The sequence below is a fragment of the Musa acuminata genome, chromosome BXJ1-8, assembly GCF_036884655.1.
Source record: "Musa acuminata AAA Group cultivar baxijiao chromosome BXJ1-8, Cavendish_Baxijiao_AAA, whole genome shotgun sequence".
Lineage (NCBI taxonomy): Eukaryota > Viridiplantae > Streptophyta > Magnoliopsida > Zingiberales > Musaceae > Musa > Musa acuminata.
Genome location: NC_088334.1, coordinates 4,408,845 through 4,429,916, shown reverse-complemented (window position 1 = coordinate 4,429,916; position 21,072 = coordinate 4,408,845). Strand labels below are relative to the sequence as shown.

The window sequence follows — 21,072 nt, the reverse complement described above, 5'->3', positions numbered from 1 at the left end:
GCCTCAGTCCACAGGTTATCTCAGTCCAACCCAATTTGATATAGTACATGTACAATCATATGCAATGTACGTGACTAGTACACGGGTTAACCCAACCTAGCCCGCTATATAGTCTGGCTCATTGTGCAATAAGGATTAAAAACTGATTCAATTCAGTTTTAATTAAGTTGGGTTCAATTAGATCGATTGAGTTAGCATTCATGTCAATTAAGGTTAATTGATATTATTTGAAAGATAGATTTAAGATGTTTCAATGTATTATTTCGATATGAATATGATCAAGATGATTTTATTTTTCTACAAAGAACAGATATGATGAATTTCTACAAAGATAGATTTAAGATGTTAAAAGTAAAATAAAGAAATTATTCTTTCGAATATTTGATATATACCAATTAGATGATGAACTTTTATACATATATTTGTTTTATAATTGATATATAAAAATTCCTACTCAATAATATTAAAAATATTTTTTTATTTTATTTTTAAATTTTAGAATAATTTTCTAATAACATTAGACCAGATTTCAATAAAGAACAAACTATCCTCTATCTTCAGATAAAATTAGTTGAATTTTATTTTTAAATTGATATCACTACGCTTTTTACTAAAACTTATGACTACTTTTGAATTTTATTTTGATGAATAAATAAATTATAATAAATATTTATAATTTATATAAAATAATAAAAAAAAATATTTATTTATTTGACTCCGGATGATATTATCATCGTGTGAAAGAAAGAAAAAAAAAAAAAAGAATGTGACAAGAGAGGCAATGAGAGGATTCATGGAAGTAACTGAAAAGTCCAACAAAAATTACACTCAAGAATTACTGATTAGCTCTTCTTTACACGATCAAGCAGCTATTTTTTATAGCTTAAACATCACCATCAAATGATGCATCAAGAAAGCCGCACGGTTATGATTAAGCTTGTATAATTAAACATTACATTATATAGCTAGTCATTGGCAATACAGCATCCCTATACATCAGGTGAATAAATAATACACCTTGGATTCCACTGTGTTCAATAGCAAATCTATGGCAGAAAGCTGATGGAAATTGAAGCATCCTTGGTACATGAGCGGCCTTGGAACAAAATGCTCTCGAGGAGCTCCTCTCTCACATCTCGATGTCCTCCAAGTCTGGCAAGGGGAAGCGCAGTATAGCTGCAACTCCCGTCAACTGTGCCAGTTCTGCATGAGCCCAAAAATGATGAATGATGTAATGAAATGCTGTTTATAAAAGAAAAGAAATATGGCACAGAAAAAATAAAAGCCCATATATCCACAAAGATCATTACTCACGTTCTCCAGATACATGCATTGAAGAAAAAATATGTACAGTGCCACCTGAATCCTTGACTGATTCGACAAACTTAACATACTTTTGCCTCGTCGCAATGTCAGAATTTCTGGAGAACAAAAAATTATATAGATGCACCTTTAGCAAGAAATATACAACACATTGAGCAATCTCAAACTCAATATACAGTAACGTAAAATAGAAGTTCAAATAACTGTCAAATAAGAGGGAAACAAATCGAATTGCCTACTAAATATATTTCATCACCATTGATTATTTATTTCCTCTGTTCCCTAAGCACTCAAGGACCTGATTATTATGTTTTGTTCCATCTAACATATTGTTCATTTATGACCGATCCACAGAGGTGATTCAAATTCAAATCCTGCAATCTCTTCTTCAATGGTCTAGGTTGGATCTATTCTAGAGTATAAACATATATGATATGACAATTTACTACATTGAATATTGGCCCAATGCCTAAACACTTTAGCCAGCCCCGTTCTCAAGAGCATTTTTAATGTTATATATCACATTTTTAATGTTATATATCATACTGAACATAAACCTGAACCCCTCAACTTCCTCAATTCATCTCATTGCAAACATGAGCTGAGCCAATCCTCTCCTGCCTCAAGTCATGGCGCAAAAGCAGAACCAAGACTCGATCTCTAACCTCCCTCAATTCCAACCAATATAAAAGCTGGGAATCAGCCACTAGCATAAACCCTCATGAGAAGAGGTCAGTCCTTACCCTTTCTGTTTCCATATTTCTATAATTTTTTCTTCTATTTGATGCCATCGATATGATTGGGTCAGCATGATAGAACAAGTTATATAGCTGGCAGTTGGCACAACAAGGTCAATGACACAAAAAAGTGATGCTACACTAACTACTTCAAATGAAGCCACTGAAACTTTGACATCTATAGGACATACAGTAAATTTAGATGAAATGATTAGTCACTAATTACCTGATAACCTTCAAGCTTGTCTCTGAGTAACAACGCAAGTAATTTAAAAACTTAACTTCTTTACTCAGGTAAGACAATATTATTCTTTTATCAAATATGGTTAATAAAGATGATAGTTTAAATATTTTCCCAACAATAATCTTGCCTTGCTCTGCACATATCTGCTTAATTAGCTTGTCAAAAAGTCACTATTTAGCTTAACAGTTGACAAGGCCCAGTATCAAATGATTATTTCATAAATTTAATAATCATATGCATGTAATGTGATAGATTTTAGATCATCATAATTTACATAGTACAAAAAATCTATATCGATAGATTGTCGACATGACATTGACTCCAATGAATAGTTGATAATGATAAACAATACCAATAAAATTCTATATAGATAGATTGTCGACATGACACTGACTCCAACAAATAGTTGATAATGATAAACAATACCACTAAAATTCTATATCAATAGATTGCCGACATGACATTGACTCCAACAAATAGTTGATAATGATAAACAATACCAATAACAACAAGAAATAATGTCCCAATGGATAATGGTAAACTGAGTAAAGAAAATAAATTTTACCTAAAAAGGCCATCTGTGATCAGAAGAGTTTGGATGGCCATCCGCTCATGTGCAACCTCAACATGCTTTGGCCCATAACAAGCGCGTGCCGTATCCTGAATATACTTGTTATTTCATAATCTTCCAAAAACAAACATCAAACTATAATTTAGGGCAAGCAGCATTAAGAAAGCATGTTACTGAGCTTAGAAATTTAGCATAATATTTGTCCACATAATCAGGATGTCAAAGGCATGATTATAAATAGAATTACTCTGCATGTAAATATAGACACTTTAATCACATATTTAGCAGAAATTATCATGTTAGATGCTCAATATTTCTCCTTTAAATCTTAGTTTTTAAGGACAACATTGTGTTCATCTACAGGAAAACCCTCCATGATTGAAGACCTTGTAAGGCCATTGTGTAGCCCTTGTTCCTTGATCCTGTAGCTATAGAGACATTCTTCAATAAGTGATTTATATCCATGCTAGCAATAAGTCAAGTGGGCAAGCTTACATTTGAAAGCATAGTGAAGAAGTCTTTCAAAGCACGGACCTGAAAGATTAAAAAAATTCGATAAAAGATTCGAAGAAGAAAAATATGAAAATTTTATTGAAAAACCACAGCGCACTTATCAGGAAAATAGAGAGAGTGAAAAAAAAAATAGTACTAGTTCTCTACACATTATTACCTCCTGCGCAGCTTTTGTGTCTTTTATCAAAGACATTACGGTTGGGGCATCCAACACCTCCTTCAAACTGTGTCTGCTCCAGAAAGGTGAAAAAAATAAGTAAAGGTACCAAGTAATATCCAAAATAGTTTATTTAAGAGTTGAAGGAAGCAATAGTTACACTAGAGCATTGAAATGATGACAATTCTATCCAGCATCATTTAATTGAATTAAGAATAAAGCTATACCAGATCCTGAAAGGCAATTGTACTTAAATGTTGACAATTTGCTACCTGAGAAATTCTACAACTTATGATGATGTAAATATTGTTGAAAAAAAAAGTTGCAATTCTCTGACTTCTTTAAAATGTCAATCTCTACATTTTGAATTGACGTCGACTATAATCTTCTAGTTCTCACTTGGACAAGAATCATTCAATTTTGACAACTCTGAAATTACACAAATGAAAATGACATTTGATCTAAATATGAAATCTGAAATGGACTACGTCCAACAAGTGACCCAGGTTTCCCTGGACATTATGTTGCACTGCAACGGTTCTAAAAAGATGAGTTGCTATATGAGGACAATGCCCATTGATGGTGAATGGTCAATCTCTACACTCACTGTAAGACTCAAAGTATCAACCTCAAAAGCCTTCAGCTCAGTTTTGACTCCAAATACTTACCAATAACATACTACAATGCAGGAGCAGCTCTTATCCAATTTTTCATTGGCAATACTACAGCTCTTATGTCTAGTGATTAATAGCACAAAGACCCTAGATGGGTTTATCAATACCCAAGAAACAGAGAGACAGAAGAAGAAAGAGCTGGAGAGTGCAATAATTGAAGATTGAATTTGTGTTGAGGACAATGAAGGACAAAGACAAATTATTTGCTAAGCTTGCAAGGAAAGGTTACATCTCAAGCTGGTCCATGATGCACCACATGCGAAGCCTTCACTTGTTCTTCTGATCAGCATCAATAGATTATGGTTGCTTGCTACAAGTTTGTCAACAGGGTTGTACGGCCTAGTGTTCCTTTCCTTGATCAATCAGAGTATGTTGAGTACATGCATTGTGGGGCCTTCACAAATGCAGAGATTAATTGCTTGCCTCAAGACCAATTGTACCCCTAAACCAGCTCCAGCAGCCCAATCTAAGGGGAGGACATACTGGCTCTGTGAATGTCACTACTATTCCTGTTTCAACTCAGGCATAGTGCTGGTTCATAATGCTCCCATTGAATCCATCTAGCATGTTCTGTTGCATGCTTGTTTCTGAATTCTGTTTATCATTCAATCTTTCCAAATTTAGAATCACTAAAGGCCTATCAAACAAAAATATAATGGAAACAACCATATGTGGTACGGTACGTGCGATTTAGTAAAGGTTTAACCAGTTGTTAGACAATTATATGGTCTATTGTTTGTAAGTTTCCATGCGAAGTGAACTATCATACAAATGATACTTAAAAAAGTAATAAAAAAATTATGCACAAGCTATTTTGAGAAAAGTTGCTTATATGGGCATTAAATGACTCCAATTACAAAGCAAAGATGATGCCTCCACTAAGAACAGATTAACATGCCAGGTTAAAAGCTAGCTTACATTCTCAGAAAAGCCTAATGCCACAAACTTGAAAACTAATCCTGAATAAAAATAAGAACTCATGAAATAATTCAAGAAATCAACGTAATTGCTGTAAACAATTCAAACATCTGTTAACTCTAATAAATAATAGGCTAGCTGACAGAATTAGGAACTCACTTATATCCAGAGTTCGAATGAGCAAGAATTAGGCGTGATTTGTTCTCTATTATTGGTCTTAGCTCTCTTCTTTCTGCTTCTAAAAGTAAATAGTCACGGAACTGATCCTGCAATGCAGTCAACAACAAGAGTTGGAGTGTACATATATTAATGACAAAATTGGTACAAACTACAAAGATTGAATAACAGTACTAATTTTCAAACACTAAAAATGAATTTGTTTATAGAATTGACATTAACCATTGAACACACACTCCAAACATAAAATACTCACTTTTGCAATAGTCAAAAGGAAACGTAGAAAATCAGAGATACACGATTCAACTACTTTAAATGATTAAATAATCTAGACTATCCCCAACACATGTTCGCGTCAAGCCTTAGTTCCAATGGATTGGTAACATCTTATAATATTTTTAACTTATCATGAACACTACTTCCATCTCCATTGGCACAATTCCACATCTCACTCGTTATGGGATCAGTTGAGTGCAAGGATTGAAATATCATATTGTACCGGAGTTTCGATCTTCTCTTGGTATGGTACGGTACGATATTGTATACCAAGCGGTATACCATTCAATATATATATATATATATATATATATATATATAAAATTTTAAAAAATAATGTGCAACGTCGCCTCTCTTCTCCCCAGGCGGGGTGACGTCGCTTCTATATATATACCGCCCGATAGCGAGCGGTCCGCGTACCGGTTTACTGTCGGACCGATATGTACCGCCCTTAATCATTCGAAACTGTATACCTTGGTTGAATGTACTTGTGTGTAATAAGATATCAAGGTATGAAAAGACCTCGATCCATATGGGCCAATTCTAGTCTAAATTACCATGAACAATCCTCATTGGACCTCAATTGATACTTACATGGGAATATACAGCTCCTGTAAAGTCCTAGATAATAGGTTTGAGTTTAATTATTTTTTTGAACATTCACTAATAACATGAGCAAAAAAACAGTACTCGTTCATTATTAGTTACTTCCAAAAAAGACAGGATTTGCTTCATCGCATAATGCTCTACAACGAGAGGCTCATAAATGACATCAAAGGATGGCCTCTCTCAAGAGAGGAAGAATATGATTGTGCCTGATGACATGCTAGTTAACATCCTTCGAGGTAATGTTACTTTGATATCTTGAGAACCTACTCATCAATACTTATTTCATCAATTTGACAAATACAAAAGTTACACAAAAGATGCTACAAAACAGTTACCAGCTCCACAAGCACATTTGATTCAGTTACTGTTGGAGTCTACAACCAAGGAAAACCACAATAATTCTTTGCCAAAAAAATTGAAGTAATAACTCATTCTTTCTATGACCACTTAACACTTGATGAGATACAAGATTGCTGACCAACACCCATCTAGACGAAAAGTTATTGGGTTCTTAATGGTCAAATACTTCTCTAACCAAATGTTAGTTAAGACCTACACAAGAGTGATCATGCAAGAATAGATAAAGAGGCTAATTCATGAAGTAAATAAGTACCTACTAGTTTACTTTTTATTGGAATAATTAATCTCATGATGAATTTGTCGGTATTTTCTACCGTCATCATAGTAGAAAATGAAAAAGTACTTTCTATTTCTCCTTTCTTATCCATATTGTACTTGTTCCACATGATGAAGTAGGTAAACATGTACCTTGAAGCATCATAATCAAGGCATAATGAATGATGAGATCTTTGATCTTGTCCACAAAAAAATAAATTTCTGCAACTATATCACCTAAAGAATAGCAAATAAGATGGTCCAAGAACCTCGAGACTAAAGCAGAACACATTAAACTCCTGTTTAGTGACCAATTAACTTTCAGAACTAGCAAGATGTAATATAACAAGCACATCCATCATCTGTACTCATCTTTTCATTCGATTTCTTTCAACCAAAAAAAGAAAAATCCAGAAGAGGATAACATTTTTTTTTATTAAGAGAACCATATAATTTAGACCAAATTGAACTAGGAATTACTAACAAACAATGAAGTTTAACAGAATTATGAAGTAACCAGATATGACAAACAGGTTGCGTAAAAAAATCTCTTTCTAGAAATGTCGGTTGATTGGACCTTTGTGAAACCTGGGCTTGCAATCACGACGCATCGAACAACTTTAAAGTCAATGTGCTTCAGAAAAGCCTATAAAAGATGCATAATTTATCAGGCCAAAAAGCTAAATGTCTAGACTTTTACATGAAATTCTCTCTCTTTTGTGGCTTAAGAACACATATCAAAAGTGCCAAAAAAAATATTTTCCAAAATAAACTTACTTGGAGAACATTCTCGAAAAATTTCTTCAGAGCCTACAAAATGGATAATTTTGCTTAATTTTGATCAAATGGACATCGAATTACAGACAACCATACTGAATAGTACACGGCATACCAACTCATAACCAGCAATTGCAGGTCCATGCTTACGAGGAATTGCGGTCTCTATTCGAGCTCGAGTTGTAGTTATGCTGTTTGGAGATCAATCATCTGGTTAGTTAGGTATAAAGGTACAAGAGTAATTCGTGTGCACAGAGAGAGAGAGAAAGAGGCCATATATCTACATTAGTCAATAGCACACTGTTAACTTGTAATAACACATGAATCTAATGATGACATCAGAAGATATGGTTCTATGCAAAAGGATTATTGCTTTGGGTGTAAGCATCAATAACTTAGTGTCTCTCTCCACTCTCTAGCTTATTGGTCCTGTTCTGGCAGTCAATTGGGTTTACTAACTAAAAAATTTGGGAATCAGATTTCTTTTTTTGGGATAAAAAAAAGAATATGGATAACTAGAAGAATGGTACAGAAGAAAGCATTATAGTGATGCCTCACACATGCAAAAGACCAAACAACAGACAAGAATACCCATGCAGCTTCATCATATTATAGTGATGCCTCAGACATGCACCAATGTACTGCTTGCACTGAGCATTTCACTTTTAGCCTATGTGCAAAATCAAACATACTGCAGCCCATGTGAATACTAGTTGCAACACCTACAAGTTCTATTTTATTGTTCCCCCCAACACATGATTGTGAGGGCACTCTGCCAAGACAGATGCTGGAAATGGTGCATACCAATATATTTTAGATGGCAGAACTGTCTACCTAAAACAAGTTCAGAACCATCAAAGTTATAAAAATTCCTAGGGCGAGTAACCCCTTGAAAGGTATGGGATTTTTCAGTTCTTGTTTGACAACTTTGATGGTGTCACACTTATTAAAAAGAGGATAACAAAGCAAAAGGTCCCATGTTATTTTTCATCATACAAACATACAGAACAACTATTCTTACACAACTAATCCAAGATATAATTACTTGCACATGTCATAGTACCTAAATGAAACATCCTCGTCCTACTGTCTCTGTAATAACAATTTATGACAATCAAACAGCTCACTGCATTTATGATCAACCCAACGGGTGAGGCAAAATCCCCCTCAAGATACATGACAAAGGAGAAGGGGGGGAAGAAAAGGAAAAGAAGGATAACAAGAAGTTTGAACTCTCTCAACTCAATGAGGATACACCAAGAAACCACAGGCATGATTAATGTTTATACCAATTATTCAATGATTTTCCTCCCTTTCCTTTGGTTTTTTGTTTATTTAAGACAATCTCAGACAATGTCCCGTACCAACTTATCATACAAAAAGCAAATGCGTTTTGTATCCCCAGCAGCCATACAAAAAGCAAGGACTGAAAAATCCTAGGCTGCAAAAGCCCTCGGCAAAATAGATCATGGTTTCAACAAATCAAAAGCATATGAAGTCTCATTACAATAAAAACACTGCCTCAGTGGACTTACTCAAAATGCTTAAAACCATGAGGATACAAGTAATACTGACGGTGCATTTTCAAAAGTCTTTAGTAGCTGCAGAAGAAACACATATACATGGTGACTTTTCAAACATTGCTCACATAGTTTTATTTAGGATGAGCCACTAGGAAGGAAGCTTCATGTAACAACACTATCCATCTCAAATTACTAACAATGAATTGCAACAAAATAGAACAAAAAAGGTAATTCAGAAAAAAACATCTTATAAAATTTCTGCCAAAAAAGCAATTAAGGTTGTCTTCTAACATTTAGGTATTCATAACAAATATTCTGACTGGTGGTTTAAGTAACAAACTGAATAATTAATTTACAGAAGTCCTAAGACCAATTCATTCTCTTTTAGTATCACTTACCTCTTCCCTATGAGGAACAAGTGGGCTAGTCCTTCTTGCATAAGAAAAACAGCTAGGTCGGCACTTGCAGCAGGATCTGAAACATATTCACCATGAGTATCAAATTACAAGTAAAATATTCACCTCAACTTCAAGGGAAAAAATAATTACAAACACATTTAAGTGTAAATTACTGGGAAACCAGATGAAAAATATTTACTAATACTTATCCTTCCAAGGAATTAATAAACACTTTAGACAGAGCATAGGTATCTGAGAAATCAATCAATTAGAGGTTCATCAAGTGCAAATGTAAATCCTATATTTCCAGATGAACACAAGGCGAAGTTCATGTTAGTCTAGATTATGGATTAACGAGCAGATGTTTATCCATAACTCAACATTAAAGAATGTTGGCAAAAAAATAAGGATATTATAAACTTCACATCACAAATTAATTAATCATACAAAATGATGAATTGATCAATATGTTAAAATAGTGATGAAGATCAGTTTGGTCATGTGAAGATGGATTACTGCACAGATTACAGTGGCATAAACAGTGTGCTCAGTAAGCTACAAGCAGCTCTCAGAAATCCAGTCTGGGATTAATAGAAAACTTGTTGGTAGGAACAAAAATAAGATACCAGATAACAAACCGCCATATACTGCCTGATATACCAAGCAGTATCGAGATGCAATTGGTGCTACATCAAGTTAATGAATACCGATTGGTATGTACTGGTCCAAATGTTATTTTATACAATTGCTATCATATACCTGTCAGGAGTTCTAATGGGACTTAAACAGCAGTAGATTAAGTAAGATCACTTATGAACAAGATCAGGAAATAAACCACTATTTGTTCTTCTAAGAATCTTAGTTACTCTTGCAGTTTAAGAGAGATTAGAAGAAAATAACAGTTAGTCTCGCAAGGCAACGAAATGCTTTGTGAACATTCTGTGCCCAGAAATGGTGGTGGAAGGAAAGGTAATGGTGAAGGTCTCAACAATATGTGAGAAAATACGATAAACAATGAGTAAAGGTTTCAACAAACTTAATTCACTACTTTCAAACTCCAAGATACAATGATTTTCCTTTCCTTGCCTTGTATTCAGAAAGTTAAAACTACATGTCCAATAGTAATTTGATAAGCAATAACGTTAACCAAGGAATAGGTACAACAAGGTTTAAGGATCCATGGTTTACTAAGTAGTAAATACACATTCCATGATCTGATTTAGAGTAATATGCTTAAAACAATTCATGGATGACTAAAATGACATCCAGATTATCAACATTTTGCAAGCAACCACGACAAACAACAAATTAGTGGAAAGTTCTGAAACTATTTGCGAAAGATATACATTTAAAGGGAGCATACCACATGCTTGGTGAAGTATATCGAGTGCCACCGAATCCCAAATATCCTACATTATTAAACCAAAACAACTGCTCTGTCAAGAATAAAAAAGAAACAAAGTATAAGCAGAATCATCCCCTATGTAAAAAGGATGAACAAGTTTATTTTCATACAAAGTGATCCAGCAAAGGTCAAGATATTGACATTATCTTGATGGTCAACGCTAACTCAAAGGACGCGTTCTTTATCGATATAACTTCACAAGACAAGATACTTCTCCCACCTCTTAATTATTATGGCAAGACTATAACTCCAGAAATAACAGGCAGGTGACAGAAACAACATACTCATATAGATAAAATGGTTATGTCTGACTTCCCACCAGTGATTTAAAAAGGTGCTCAGGCGAGGCGAGGCGAGGCCCGAGTGCCTCGCTTCACTTCCAGGCGGCGCGCTTCAAAGAGGCGCCGCCTGGGCGCTCACCCGAGCCCAGGCGCTGGGCGCTCACCCGAGCCCAGGCGCTGGGCGCTTCGGGCGAGCGCCTGTGTTAAACCAGGTGACCGAACCAGCATTTTAGGTCTGGTTCGGTCTCCGGTGCTTTAGTTGGTTCAATTGAACCAACTAAAGCACCGATATCAGCTGTCGCTGCCCAACCCTAACCCTGCTCGTTGCCGCTGCCGCTCCCGCTGCTCGCTGCTGCTGCTGTTATCGCTGCTCACCGCTCCCGCTCCCGTTGCCGCTACCTCCTTACACTCCCGCTGCCGTTGCCGCTTCCTCTTTTCTCTTTCAACACCCCCTTACATTCCTCTTCCTTCTTCTCCTTCTGTATACTGTTAACAATATACTAATAATAGTATTTGTATTTGTTAGATTAATAATATATTATTTTGATTTTATATCTTAGATTTTCTTAATTTAATAGCATATTTTTATTTAAAATTTTAAATAATTATATTTATTAATTATATTATATATTTTTATATTTTAGCATCTCGCTTCACTCCGGCGAGCGCTTGGGCCAAGCGCTTTTGGACCTTGGCACCTAGCGCTTTTTAAATCACTGCTTCCCACAACAATCAAAGAAAGCCTTCATTTGTAGCTTTATGGAATCAGCTACGGTGATACCACTGCCTTTTAACTTGTTGAGGCAACACCCTCAAATAATTTAAGGACTACTATATTATTTAATTCTACCTATCTACATGTAATATTAGAACCTTTCTGTCAACAGTCAAGCGGAAAGGAGAAGGATTGTGCTATGGCAACTGGGCAATTGACATCCAACAAAAAGCTTTATGTCTTTACCAATACACACAAATGGTGAATAGCCACCAACAAGTAGGAAAGGTTGTTGAATTCTCACTTGAAGAGAGAAAAGAGATGGACATTCAACAGTCAATTGATTTATAAATTCTTATACATTCTTTTGTCGTTAGACCTAAAAATAAAATGTGCATTTTTGTAGTTCTACAACCAGCAGCTAATATATGAAAGTAAAACACAAAAAATTAAAGCTTCAGAAAAAGATCTTCCCAATGTTTAATTATTACAAATATTATGGTTGTCGGGCCAGTTTTCTCACACTACCAAAAGATCGAAAAAAGAGATTTTATACTTCAAATAGTGTAGTGACCAGTCGCTAATCCAGTCCACAAATATTGGAGAATAGAGAAATAATGGTCCTATGACCTGTTCTTCTCTGCCTTCCTACAAATACTAGTGTAGTAACCGGTGGTTAATCCTACTTTATCAAGGACATTTCTGTAATAAAAACAGAAGCGACACATCAGCTAAATTTCCGGTTATTCAAGTTTGTCCCACTAGTACCTGGAAGATGGCGAAATAATGTTAATGACTGAATATAGTGAAATATTCAGTACGCACAAATTGGCTCTTGGACTGAAACAAATAAGTCTGTAAATTCAACCTAGATAAAAAATGAAAAATGGACTAAAGTATAGTTATTCAATTGACTCAAATAAGGAAACAAGAAGGAACAGGCTACAACTCTATTGAACATGAGAATCCTTGAACTCTATCAAGTCTAAACAAATAATTGGCTTGGTAGGTATCTTCCTAACCCCTAATTACACCAGAATTCAACTAGTTGAAATATCCAAATATGCTACATGTAATTGAAGTCTACGTTGCAAGGTCTTAAATACAAGCCAATACTCGTTTCAACTACCTGTTAGACTAGTATGAAACCATGGTATAACACAAAACAATAATAAAGAAGTAGTAATAGGCAATACCAAGCTTATGGTTCTACTAATGATGCTTTATTGGACAAGTAAGAACCAACCAGAGCATTGCAGTTGTGACCAGTTTTTTAAACCATACATCAACCAGCGCTTAAGTTAACAAGATGTCATATTTCAAACACATTACAAAGCTTAAACTATTTATTTTGATGAGTAAGGGCAATGACATGAGGAATATTGCTGTATTTCCTTTTCCCCATTTGATTACGAAAGGAAACAAAAGAAATTAAAATTTGATCATTATAAATTAACTGGTTATTCAAATCTTAACCATATCACAGAATGAAAGATCTAGGTACAAGTAGTTTTAATCATTCTTATGCAGAAAATATTAGCTAAAATTTAGATGGTAATAGTTCAGATTATACCTTTTTTAGCAGAAATGGCCTATGTGGCTCAATCACTAAGGTATGAAATTGTCCGATCTGTCATGGTACAAACAAGTTAGCAACTCCAGAATGCTGGTGACTAAGACAAAAATTATGGATAGTTTACCTTAACATGTTCGCTCTCGAGGACATTCTTTCCCCTTATACGCAAGACTGACCCTTCCTTATCATAATCTGTGCCCTATGAATTCAAACACAATGTTCAAAGTTAGGGAAAATATTCATAAACTCAAATAACAAAGGAACCAACATGGATCACTTGAACTTTATAGAAGAAATGAGAAAATTAAAAGCGAGTATACAAAAGAGAAGATAAATGATGCAACGATTTATCTGACAAAAAAAACAACAAATACAGAAGAAATTATCAAATAAGAAAAAAATTCAATAAATACAAAACCAAGGAGATCATGGACATGGAAGCGTCATATGCTGATGTCATGCATTATGAGATGACACCCTCATATGCCAAATATAATCCTCAAAATCAAAATGTAGGACAACAGATTGAACCAACAAAACTGCTTATTCTTCCACCATCATGGTCATCAACTCGCCCGTTGCTTTCCTAACACTCACAATACTATCAAGGGACCTTCCAACAGTCCACATGCTGACTTTGTGCACAGTATCTAGGATAAGCTTTGAACAGGATATATTGAATGCTTGATTAAGAGATAAACCAAATAATACCTCAACTTTAATTTCCAGCTTTAACCTAACACGGTCAGACTTGCGTTCACCAGAACCCATCTCTCGAATGACCTTCCTGTGACATGGTGGAAAGTTGGTTACAAGCAAATCCAGAATATGCTTTCTAAGAATGAACATTATTTGCATAACCAAATCATATGAGAGATGGTATGATACAGAAGTAGATCAGTAAGCCCTTGGAGCATGAGGTTATAAGTTCAAATGCTAATTGACCTAATATTTCAAGGTGCACAACAATTAATGTTCTCTAAAACCCATCACATCAAGAACAATTTGACATATACAATCAACGAAAAGCCTACTGTTTAACAAGAAATTGGCAACCTTGCTAACACGGGATCAAGCCACCGACACAAGTACAAGAAAATAATAAGCTGCAATCCTTAATACTCATTACACATAGCGGACCAAGAAACCAAAATAAAAAGGGAAAAGAAAGAAAAAATTACCTGACGGTCGCAGCTTTAACGGTATCTCCTGCAGAAATCAGATTGTACGCGTGCCACATGTCATCATCCTCTTCCGGGACGAGCTGCAGACGACGCAAAGCCAGTAACAAAGAGCGAAAAAATTAGAGGTGAAATCCAAGTTCCGTTTCTAAAAGAGATCTAGGGTTCCAGACCCTAGTGAAAGAATAAGAGAGGAACAAACGAACAGACATTAACGCCCCCGGGGCCGTTGGGGACAAGGTCGCGGCGGACGAGCTTCATATCTCTTGTACTGCGAAAGGGGAGGACGAAGGTAAGCGGCGCTCGATCAGTCTCCTATTTGCTCAAACCCACTGCTCGTGACACAAACCACGAGGCTCTTAGAGAATCAATTAGAGATGCACGAAACCACAGTCAAGAGACCCATCTGACATCCATCCAGCACAAAGAATTTATCGAGAGAGAGAGAGTCACAGTCCCGAATCGTGATGTCTTTCCGCTGAAAACCAATTGGACACGGAAACGGAAAACAAGGCCGAATCCGATCGGGGAAAGAAATGTCGGATTCCTTGAGGGCGACAAGGGGTCGATCAGAACCCTAAGATGAGTACCTTGCAAAGAAGGAGAACGAGGAGATCGGGGAGAAGAAGTCCGGATTGAGATACAAGAAAGCCGCTACGTGTTCCCTCTCGCGAGGTGGATGCGAGGAAGCAGAACCATCGAGTCCCACGGCAGTGCTCGCGGACATTGTTATTGGTCCTTCAACACCGGTTTATCGTCCGGTTCGATGGGTCCGGGTTGGGCCCGTTTCAGCCGGATCTAACGTTTCAGGCCCATATAGATTTGTGGGCCGGCCCATATAGATTTGTGAAAAGATCATAGGATTTGGCAGATTGTGATTAATTATGTTTCATGAAATGGGGATGTCCAAATCAGTGTTTCATGAAACAATCAGTGTCATGCATCAAAATCCTTTATATGAAATCAGTCCACTTGAAACTCCATACCAAGACATCCATGCCCTCAAGGATAATTAATCTGCAACAGGGTGATTGTGTTTGGACCATGGCAGATCAAATTGGAGCATAGAAACACTACTTGTGTGTTGGAAGTAGTTTAACACAGTACCTGGGCAGGAGAGGGAGACACGGAGCTTAAAACAGTACCTGCATCGAATCACTGCTCATCCAACCGTTGATACCAGACCTTTAAAAGATGTGCAGATGATCAAAAAGATTCGTGCAATGTCTCATCTCACCACGGTGGGCTTTTAGTGTGGAAAAGACAACTCGGGGTTTCCACTACTCATCCAACCGTTGATACCAGACCTTTAAAAGTTGTGCAGATGATCAGAGGTCGAGAGGTGTCTCTCCACCCAAAAGCTGTGGACACGAGCGAAGGCGGGGGGTGGGGGGGGGCTCGTCTCTTATCCTCGCCAAAACGTGAGGCAGCGGACGAGAGTGGACGGCCGATGTCTTCCATCATCACCTCCGCAACCAATTTAACCCGCATCAGCTCACCTCGCGAGGCCGTCGACTCCGCTCGCCTAAGAAGGGGCCATGGCTAGGCTGGTGGCGATGCAACCAAGGCAGGCCTCTCCTTGGGCCTCCTCATCCTCCCCGCTCCTCCCCTCGTCTCTGTCTGAGTTCAGCGGGGCGGCCCTCAGTATCTCACTCCAAGTAAGGACCCATCTCCCTTCCATTTGGGGGACGCCTTCTTAAGCTAAGCTGTTGTCCGACTTCAATGTTGTGCAGAAGAGGAGGAGAACATGGCAGCCAAAGGGTGCTTTGCAGGTCACTGCATCAGGTGCCAAGAAGATCCTCATCATGGGAGGCACCAGATTCATTGGTGTGTTCTTGTCCAGACTCCTTGTAAAAGAGGGCCACCAGGTTTTGATTTCTTGTTGATTCTACGTTGACTCCTGCAATAAGAGCAATTCTGGGATGCTCTTTTGGTTATTCTATTTCAGTGGACATGTAATAGAAGAAGGTAGGTGTTGTGGTTGGTAGGTGACGTTGTTTACTCGGGGGAAGGCACCCATCACCCAGCAGCTGCCTGGTGAGTCTGATCAGGACTATGAGGATTTCAAATCCAAGGCAAGTTTTGGATCTTTTTAGGAGAAATGATCTCTTGAATTTGCTTGATACATGCATACATTGGTTGGGCATCATGAAGATGGAGTCTTTTTATGCAATATTAGAACTTCATGATGATCTTTGACTTAGCTTTCCAATATAGCCCTTTCTATGGTTCATTAATACTTTCTCAAGTAACATGATTGAAAATGCTGTCTTTTTTAATCCTGCTATTTTTGTGAGTGAAGAAGATTTTATCGGACGCACATTAATCCGAAAAGACTTAGTAATTGTAAGATTTAACGTATCCTCTCATGTGCAAACCAGTTTAGGAATATCTGGTGTGAGCCCAAAGAAAGAACAAACACAGGGAAAGAGGGATTTGAACTCATGAACTTCTCTGATACTATGATGAATGTTTTATTCAGTTACCAGAAATCCCCAAGTCTAAGCTATTAGGAAATGACCCAATACAAATATAAGCTTTGAGAGTGAGTATCAAAAATCGTGTAAGTGGAATCAGACAAGTATTGCCGGTTCCCATGTTGTGTTTCAATCTTATGAGCACCCATGTTATCACTAAATTGGTTATATACCTAATAATATGTGTAGTGTTTTAGTTTTAGATTATGATATGTTACTTCTTGGCTACCCATGCTTGCAGATCTTGCATCTGAAAGGGGACAGAAAGGACTTTGAATTCGTGAAGACGAGCCTTGCAGCTAAGGGCTTTGATGTCATTTATGACATTAATGGTGAACCTTCAATTAATTTTTAGTTCTCCTAATCTTTTGTTCATCATATGTACTATTGCAAGATATAATTGACTGAAGGATGAATTTGCTTGTACCTGAATTATGAACATCACTATATTTGACGTTGAGCCTAATTTAATCCTACATTTCAGGTCGTGAAGCTGTCGAGGTTGAGCCTATATTGGATGCACTGCCAAAACTAGAGCAGTAAGCTTCTCTCTCTCTCTCTCTCATTTTTCTTCTTAAAGTTGGGAAATGGAAGAGTGAAATTGTTGTAGAGTTGATAATCTATGCTGTGAAATGGTTTTGACAATGTTGATTAACCTACTGTCTTTGGATACACTTTCAAATCTCCTGATTCGTAAAATGTTGAAACAATAGTATGTCATTGTAAAGCAAAAGTATATCCAACACATTATTTATATTCTTCTTAAATGTTCATTAAATACTTTACTTTAAGGACTATTTATCATTGCTAGTTATTTGTTGTAATCTAACATGATTTTCATCAAATTGGTGGTCTTGGTTTACTTTTTAATTCGTATGCTCTTAAACACCATGGTAATTTATCTTAATAGTCTCCTATTATATCCTTTGGCATGCCTGTTGGAAATTTTTGCAGGTTCATATATTGCTCATCTGCTGGAGTTTATCTTAAATCTGATTTGTTGCCACATTTTGAGGTGATTTTTTTGGCCTGACATTATGGAAATTAAGTTTCTGGTTTTTATTTTGGCATCACTAATTTCTCATGAAAGCAATTAATAGACTGATGCAGTTGACCCAAAGAGCAGGCACAAAGGGAAGCTTGAAACAGAGAGTTTGCTGGATTCCAGGGGTGTAAACTGGACTTCCATACGGCCAGTCTACATATATGGACCCTTGAATTACAACCCCGTGGAAGAATGGTTCTTCCATCGTTTGAAGGCTGGAAGGCCAATTCCAGTCCCCAATTCTGGGGTTCAAATCACCCAGCTTGGACATGTTAAGGTTGGTAAAATTGCACATAAAACAACTTTATATCTCTCTGTAGATGCACAACAAAAATTGGACCTTTCAAGTCTGATAATTTTACATCTCCAAGCCACCATAAAAACTCGAGTGCTCAATCTTTATCTAGCATCTGTCCCAGCTTACCCTATAAATTTGATTGGTTGAAATTGCAGGCTTGCTTTCTCTGCTGTTGTAATTGAAATGACAAAGTTTTGAGTTGTTACTTTGCCATGTCAATATTAATTGGTTACGCCCATTTCCTATTTGTTGAAGGCTATATCCTCCACTAGAGAAGTCAGTTCTATTTTTGCAGTCTCTTCCTTTGGTAAAACTTATGCTTCATCCATGCCTCCCTACATAATTGTTCCAAAAGATTCTTGGTTCCGCGGTTTTCTTTTTCCCAATTTTTTTAGTTTATTAATTATATACCCAATAATGCATATTTAGTTCAAAAGATTGGATTTTAGTACTTGCTTAATTGATTTTCCCTCAATTATTTTATCCATTTCAAAGTGATCTTAAATAAGTCCTTGTTCCATGCTTGGGACCCTAATATGGCACGCAAAGATCACATCATTTAAGCAGCTTCTCTTGATTTCACATGCTACAAGCTCACTCCTCAATCCAATCCACAGCTAAATATATGCAGCTATCGATCTTTAATGGTTTTGATTTAGCATGATGCTTATTGTGTGGTTTTTTGCAAGAAGTTTGTATGTCAGCTCCACCCAATAAGTTCTTGTATCTCACCCTATGTATCAGTTCCACTTATCAGTCCCTGGTTCTTTTGCCACCATATGCCTCTTCATTTAGCATCTGCTTCTGTTTTGAGCAGTTCTTCATCAAAGGATGTTCGAGGTTCTATTATATCATTGTGGTTATTATGTAGCTATATTCACTTCTTTTCAGAAATATGGTATGGTTATCCTAGAGGCAATGATTATTTACAAAGTCAGCTTGTTGGCAGCCTTTGATAAAGCAACTGCATTACAGGATCTGGCACGGGCATTTGTCACGGTTCTCGGCAATTCAAAAGCAAGCAAGCAAGTCTACAACATCTCAGGATCTAAATATGTAACCTTTGATGGGTTAGCAAGGGCATGTGCTAAGGTAATTGATAACTTAGAAATTAAATATTTCCTGTTGATGTTACATGTTCATTTTATTGGTTTCTTTAGGGGTTCATTTTGTTGTTGTTGTTTGTTTATCTAATTGCAGGGTGCTGGGTTTCCCGAGCCAGAGATTGTTCACTATAACCCCAAGGAATTTGATTTTGGAAAAAAGAAAGCTTTTCCATTTCGCGATCAGGTAAGCTTAAATCCTTATGGTTTAAGGACCTATGATTTATCCAGTGGAGTGTACACTTCTTTTAAGGATGCAAGGCTGATGGACTGCATCTTTATCGGTACTGAACGGGCTACAATGGGCTGCAAAACACAAATTTGTAGAAAAAAGTCCCACTTAAATGTTCCAAAATATAGGATAAAATAAGACAATAACAGAGTGTAATAGTGCAAATCTAAATTTCTGGAGAGTAAAAGACGATATATGAAACTATTATCAAAGTTAACAGCTAGGTTGAGTATTGATTCATATTAAAAGAGCTTTGGTGATCAAGCTGGTGAAGCAAGAAGATTACATAATGAGTAATTTTTAAAAAGCAAAGATGCTTAAGACTATTTAATTTTTGTATAATGCTGAACCATATGTAAATCTTTAAATTGCACATAACCGAAATCCTATTAGTGAAGTTCTTGTTAAAAATGCTCCCATCTTTTATGTGCCAAACCAAGGAAACTTGGTAGCAAGGACAAGTAGCTGATAGAAACATAGTTTTGTCAATCTCTTTCTTTTTTCACATATAGAATGTGCTTCCACATTCTTTCAATAAAATTCTTAACCGTATTAATGCTGTAATTGGGTTCCTACGTAAAAAATGTTTTTGGACCTTTTCTTATCAAGCAGTTAATGTTTGTGCAGAAATGAGCAGTGTATTCTAAGCATGATAAACTATTTTCCCATGTTGCAGCATTTCTTTGCATCAATTGAGAAGGCACAAAGAGAACTCGGGTGGGCACCGGAGTTTGGCTTGGTAGAGGGTCTTGCAGATTCATACAACCTGGACTTTGGTCGAGGGACTTTTCGGAAACCTGCGGACTTCACCACCGACGACATGATTCTTGGCAAGTCACTCGTCCTGCAAAGCTGAATTATTTTTCCTCAAGGAGACGAACTGTAAAGCGAGTTCGTCCGAAGCCTTCAACGTGCCCAGCTCGTGCCAAACTATTTTGTTAATTTTTAGTAATATATTGCAACTTAAAATGAAATCATAGCGTGTCTCATTTTCTTTATTCTATTGTTATTTGGTAATTTCCGTTGTTGCATGATTGCCAATGGGACAGCTCCTCTGCTTCAGTCTCGAAACATGATGGGTGATCAAAACCAACGTTAGAAACGAGCTTTAAAAACTTAGGCTATGCATAATAAATCAAGGTCTGTCATATCGAAATGTACCATCCGTACCGGACGGTATGTATCGATCTGATAGGTTACCGATACGTGGATCGTCCAGTACCGCTACAATGCTACAGTATTATACT

General features: G+C 36.6%; 2 protein-coding genes across 3 annotated transcripts; one reads left to right on the top strand and one right to left on the bottom strand.

The window, feature by feature from the left end:
* Positions 1 to 904: 904 nt before the first annotated feature.
* On the bottom strand, positions 905 to 15,400 carry LOC103993701 (protein PELOTA 1). Of its 2 annotated transcripts, none has more exons than XM_009413868.3 (17): positions 15,261 to 15,400; positions 14,881 to 15,002; positions 14,671 to 14,753; positions 14,201 to 14,276; positions 13,614 to 13,688; positions 13,487 to 13,543; positions 10,876 to 10,921; positions 9,513 to 9,588; positions 7,707 to 7,782; positions 7,592 to 7,624; positions 7,392 to 7,460; positions 5,297 to 5,403; positions 3,546 to 3,618; positions 3,371 to 3,409; positions 2,870 to 2,964; positions 1,315 to 1,421; positions 905 to 1,203 (listed from the first exon to the last, which is right to left on the bottom strand). In XM_009413868.3, the coding sequence occupies exons 2-17, from the start codon at positions 14,929 to 14,931 to the stop codon at positions 1,130 to 1,132; spliced, it is 1,137 nt and encodes a 378-aa protein (XP_009412143.1). In that variant the 5' UTR covers positions 14,932 to 15,002; positions 15,261 to 15,400; the 3' UTR covers positions 905 to 1,129. The 2 variants fall into 2 exon arrangements, with proteins under 2 accessions (XP_009412143.1, XP_009412144.1); XM_009413869.3 differs by having other exon boundaries at positions 14,881 to 14,941; positions 15,261 to 15,387.
* Positions 15,401 to 16,022: 622 nt separating this feature from the next.
* Positions 16,023 to 20,823, top strand: LOC135587145 (chloroplast stem-loop binding protein of 41 kDa b, chloroplastic-like). The gene is made up of 10 exons (XM_065078190.1): positions 16,023 to 16,328; positions 16,404 to 16,538; positions 16,659 to 16,745; positions 17,389 to 17,479; positions 17,632 to 17,686; positions 18,102 to 18,162; positions 18,248 to 18,469; positions 19,466 to 19,582; positions 19,691 to 19,780; positions 20,502 to 20,823. The coding sequence occupies exons 1-10, from the start codon at positions 16,209 to 16,211 to the stop codon at positions 20,679 to 20,681; spliced, it is 1,158 nt and encodes a 385-aa protein (XP_064934262.1). The 5' UTR covers positions 16,023 to 16,208; the 3' UTR covers positions 20,682 to 20,823.
* The last annotated feature ends 249 nt before the right edge of the window (positions 20,824 to 21,072 follow it).

Excerpts from the sequence above, each read along its gene's own strand:
- LOC103993701 (XM_009413868.3), bottom strand. The coding sequence starts at position 14,931 with ATGAAGCTCGTCCGCCGCGACCTTGTCCCCAACGGCCCCGGGGGCGTT. Across the intron at positions 2,965-3,370 it reads TCTTCACTATGCTTTCAAAT|GATACGGCACGCGCTTGTTA; the intron begins GTAAGCTTGCCC and ends AAGTATATTCAG. Across the intron at positions 1,422-2,869 it reads ATCACAGATGGCCTTTTTAG|AAATTCTGACATTGCGACGA; the intron begins GTAAAATTTATT and ends TTTGTTCTCCAG.
- LOC135587145 (XM_065078190.1), top strand. The coding sequence starts at position 16,209 with ATGGCTAGGCTGGTGGCGATGCAACCAAGGCAGGCCTCTCCTTGGGCC. Across the intron at positions 17,480-17,631 it reads TGTCATTTATGACATTAATG|GTCGTGAAGCTGTCGAGGTT; the intron begins GTGAACCTTCAA and ends CCTACATTTCAG. Across the intron at positions 19,583-19,690 it reads TAGCAAGGGCATGTGCTAAG|GGTGCTGGGTTTCCCGAGCC; the intron begins GTAATTGATAAC and ends ATCTAATTGCAG.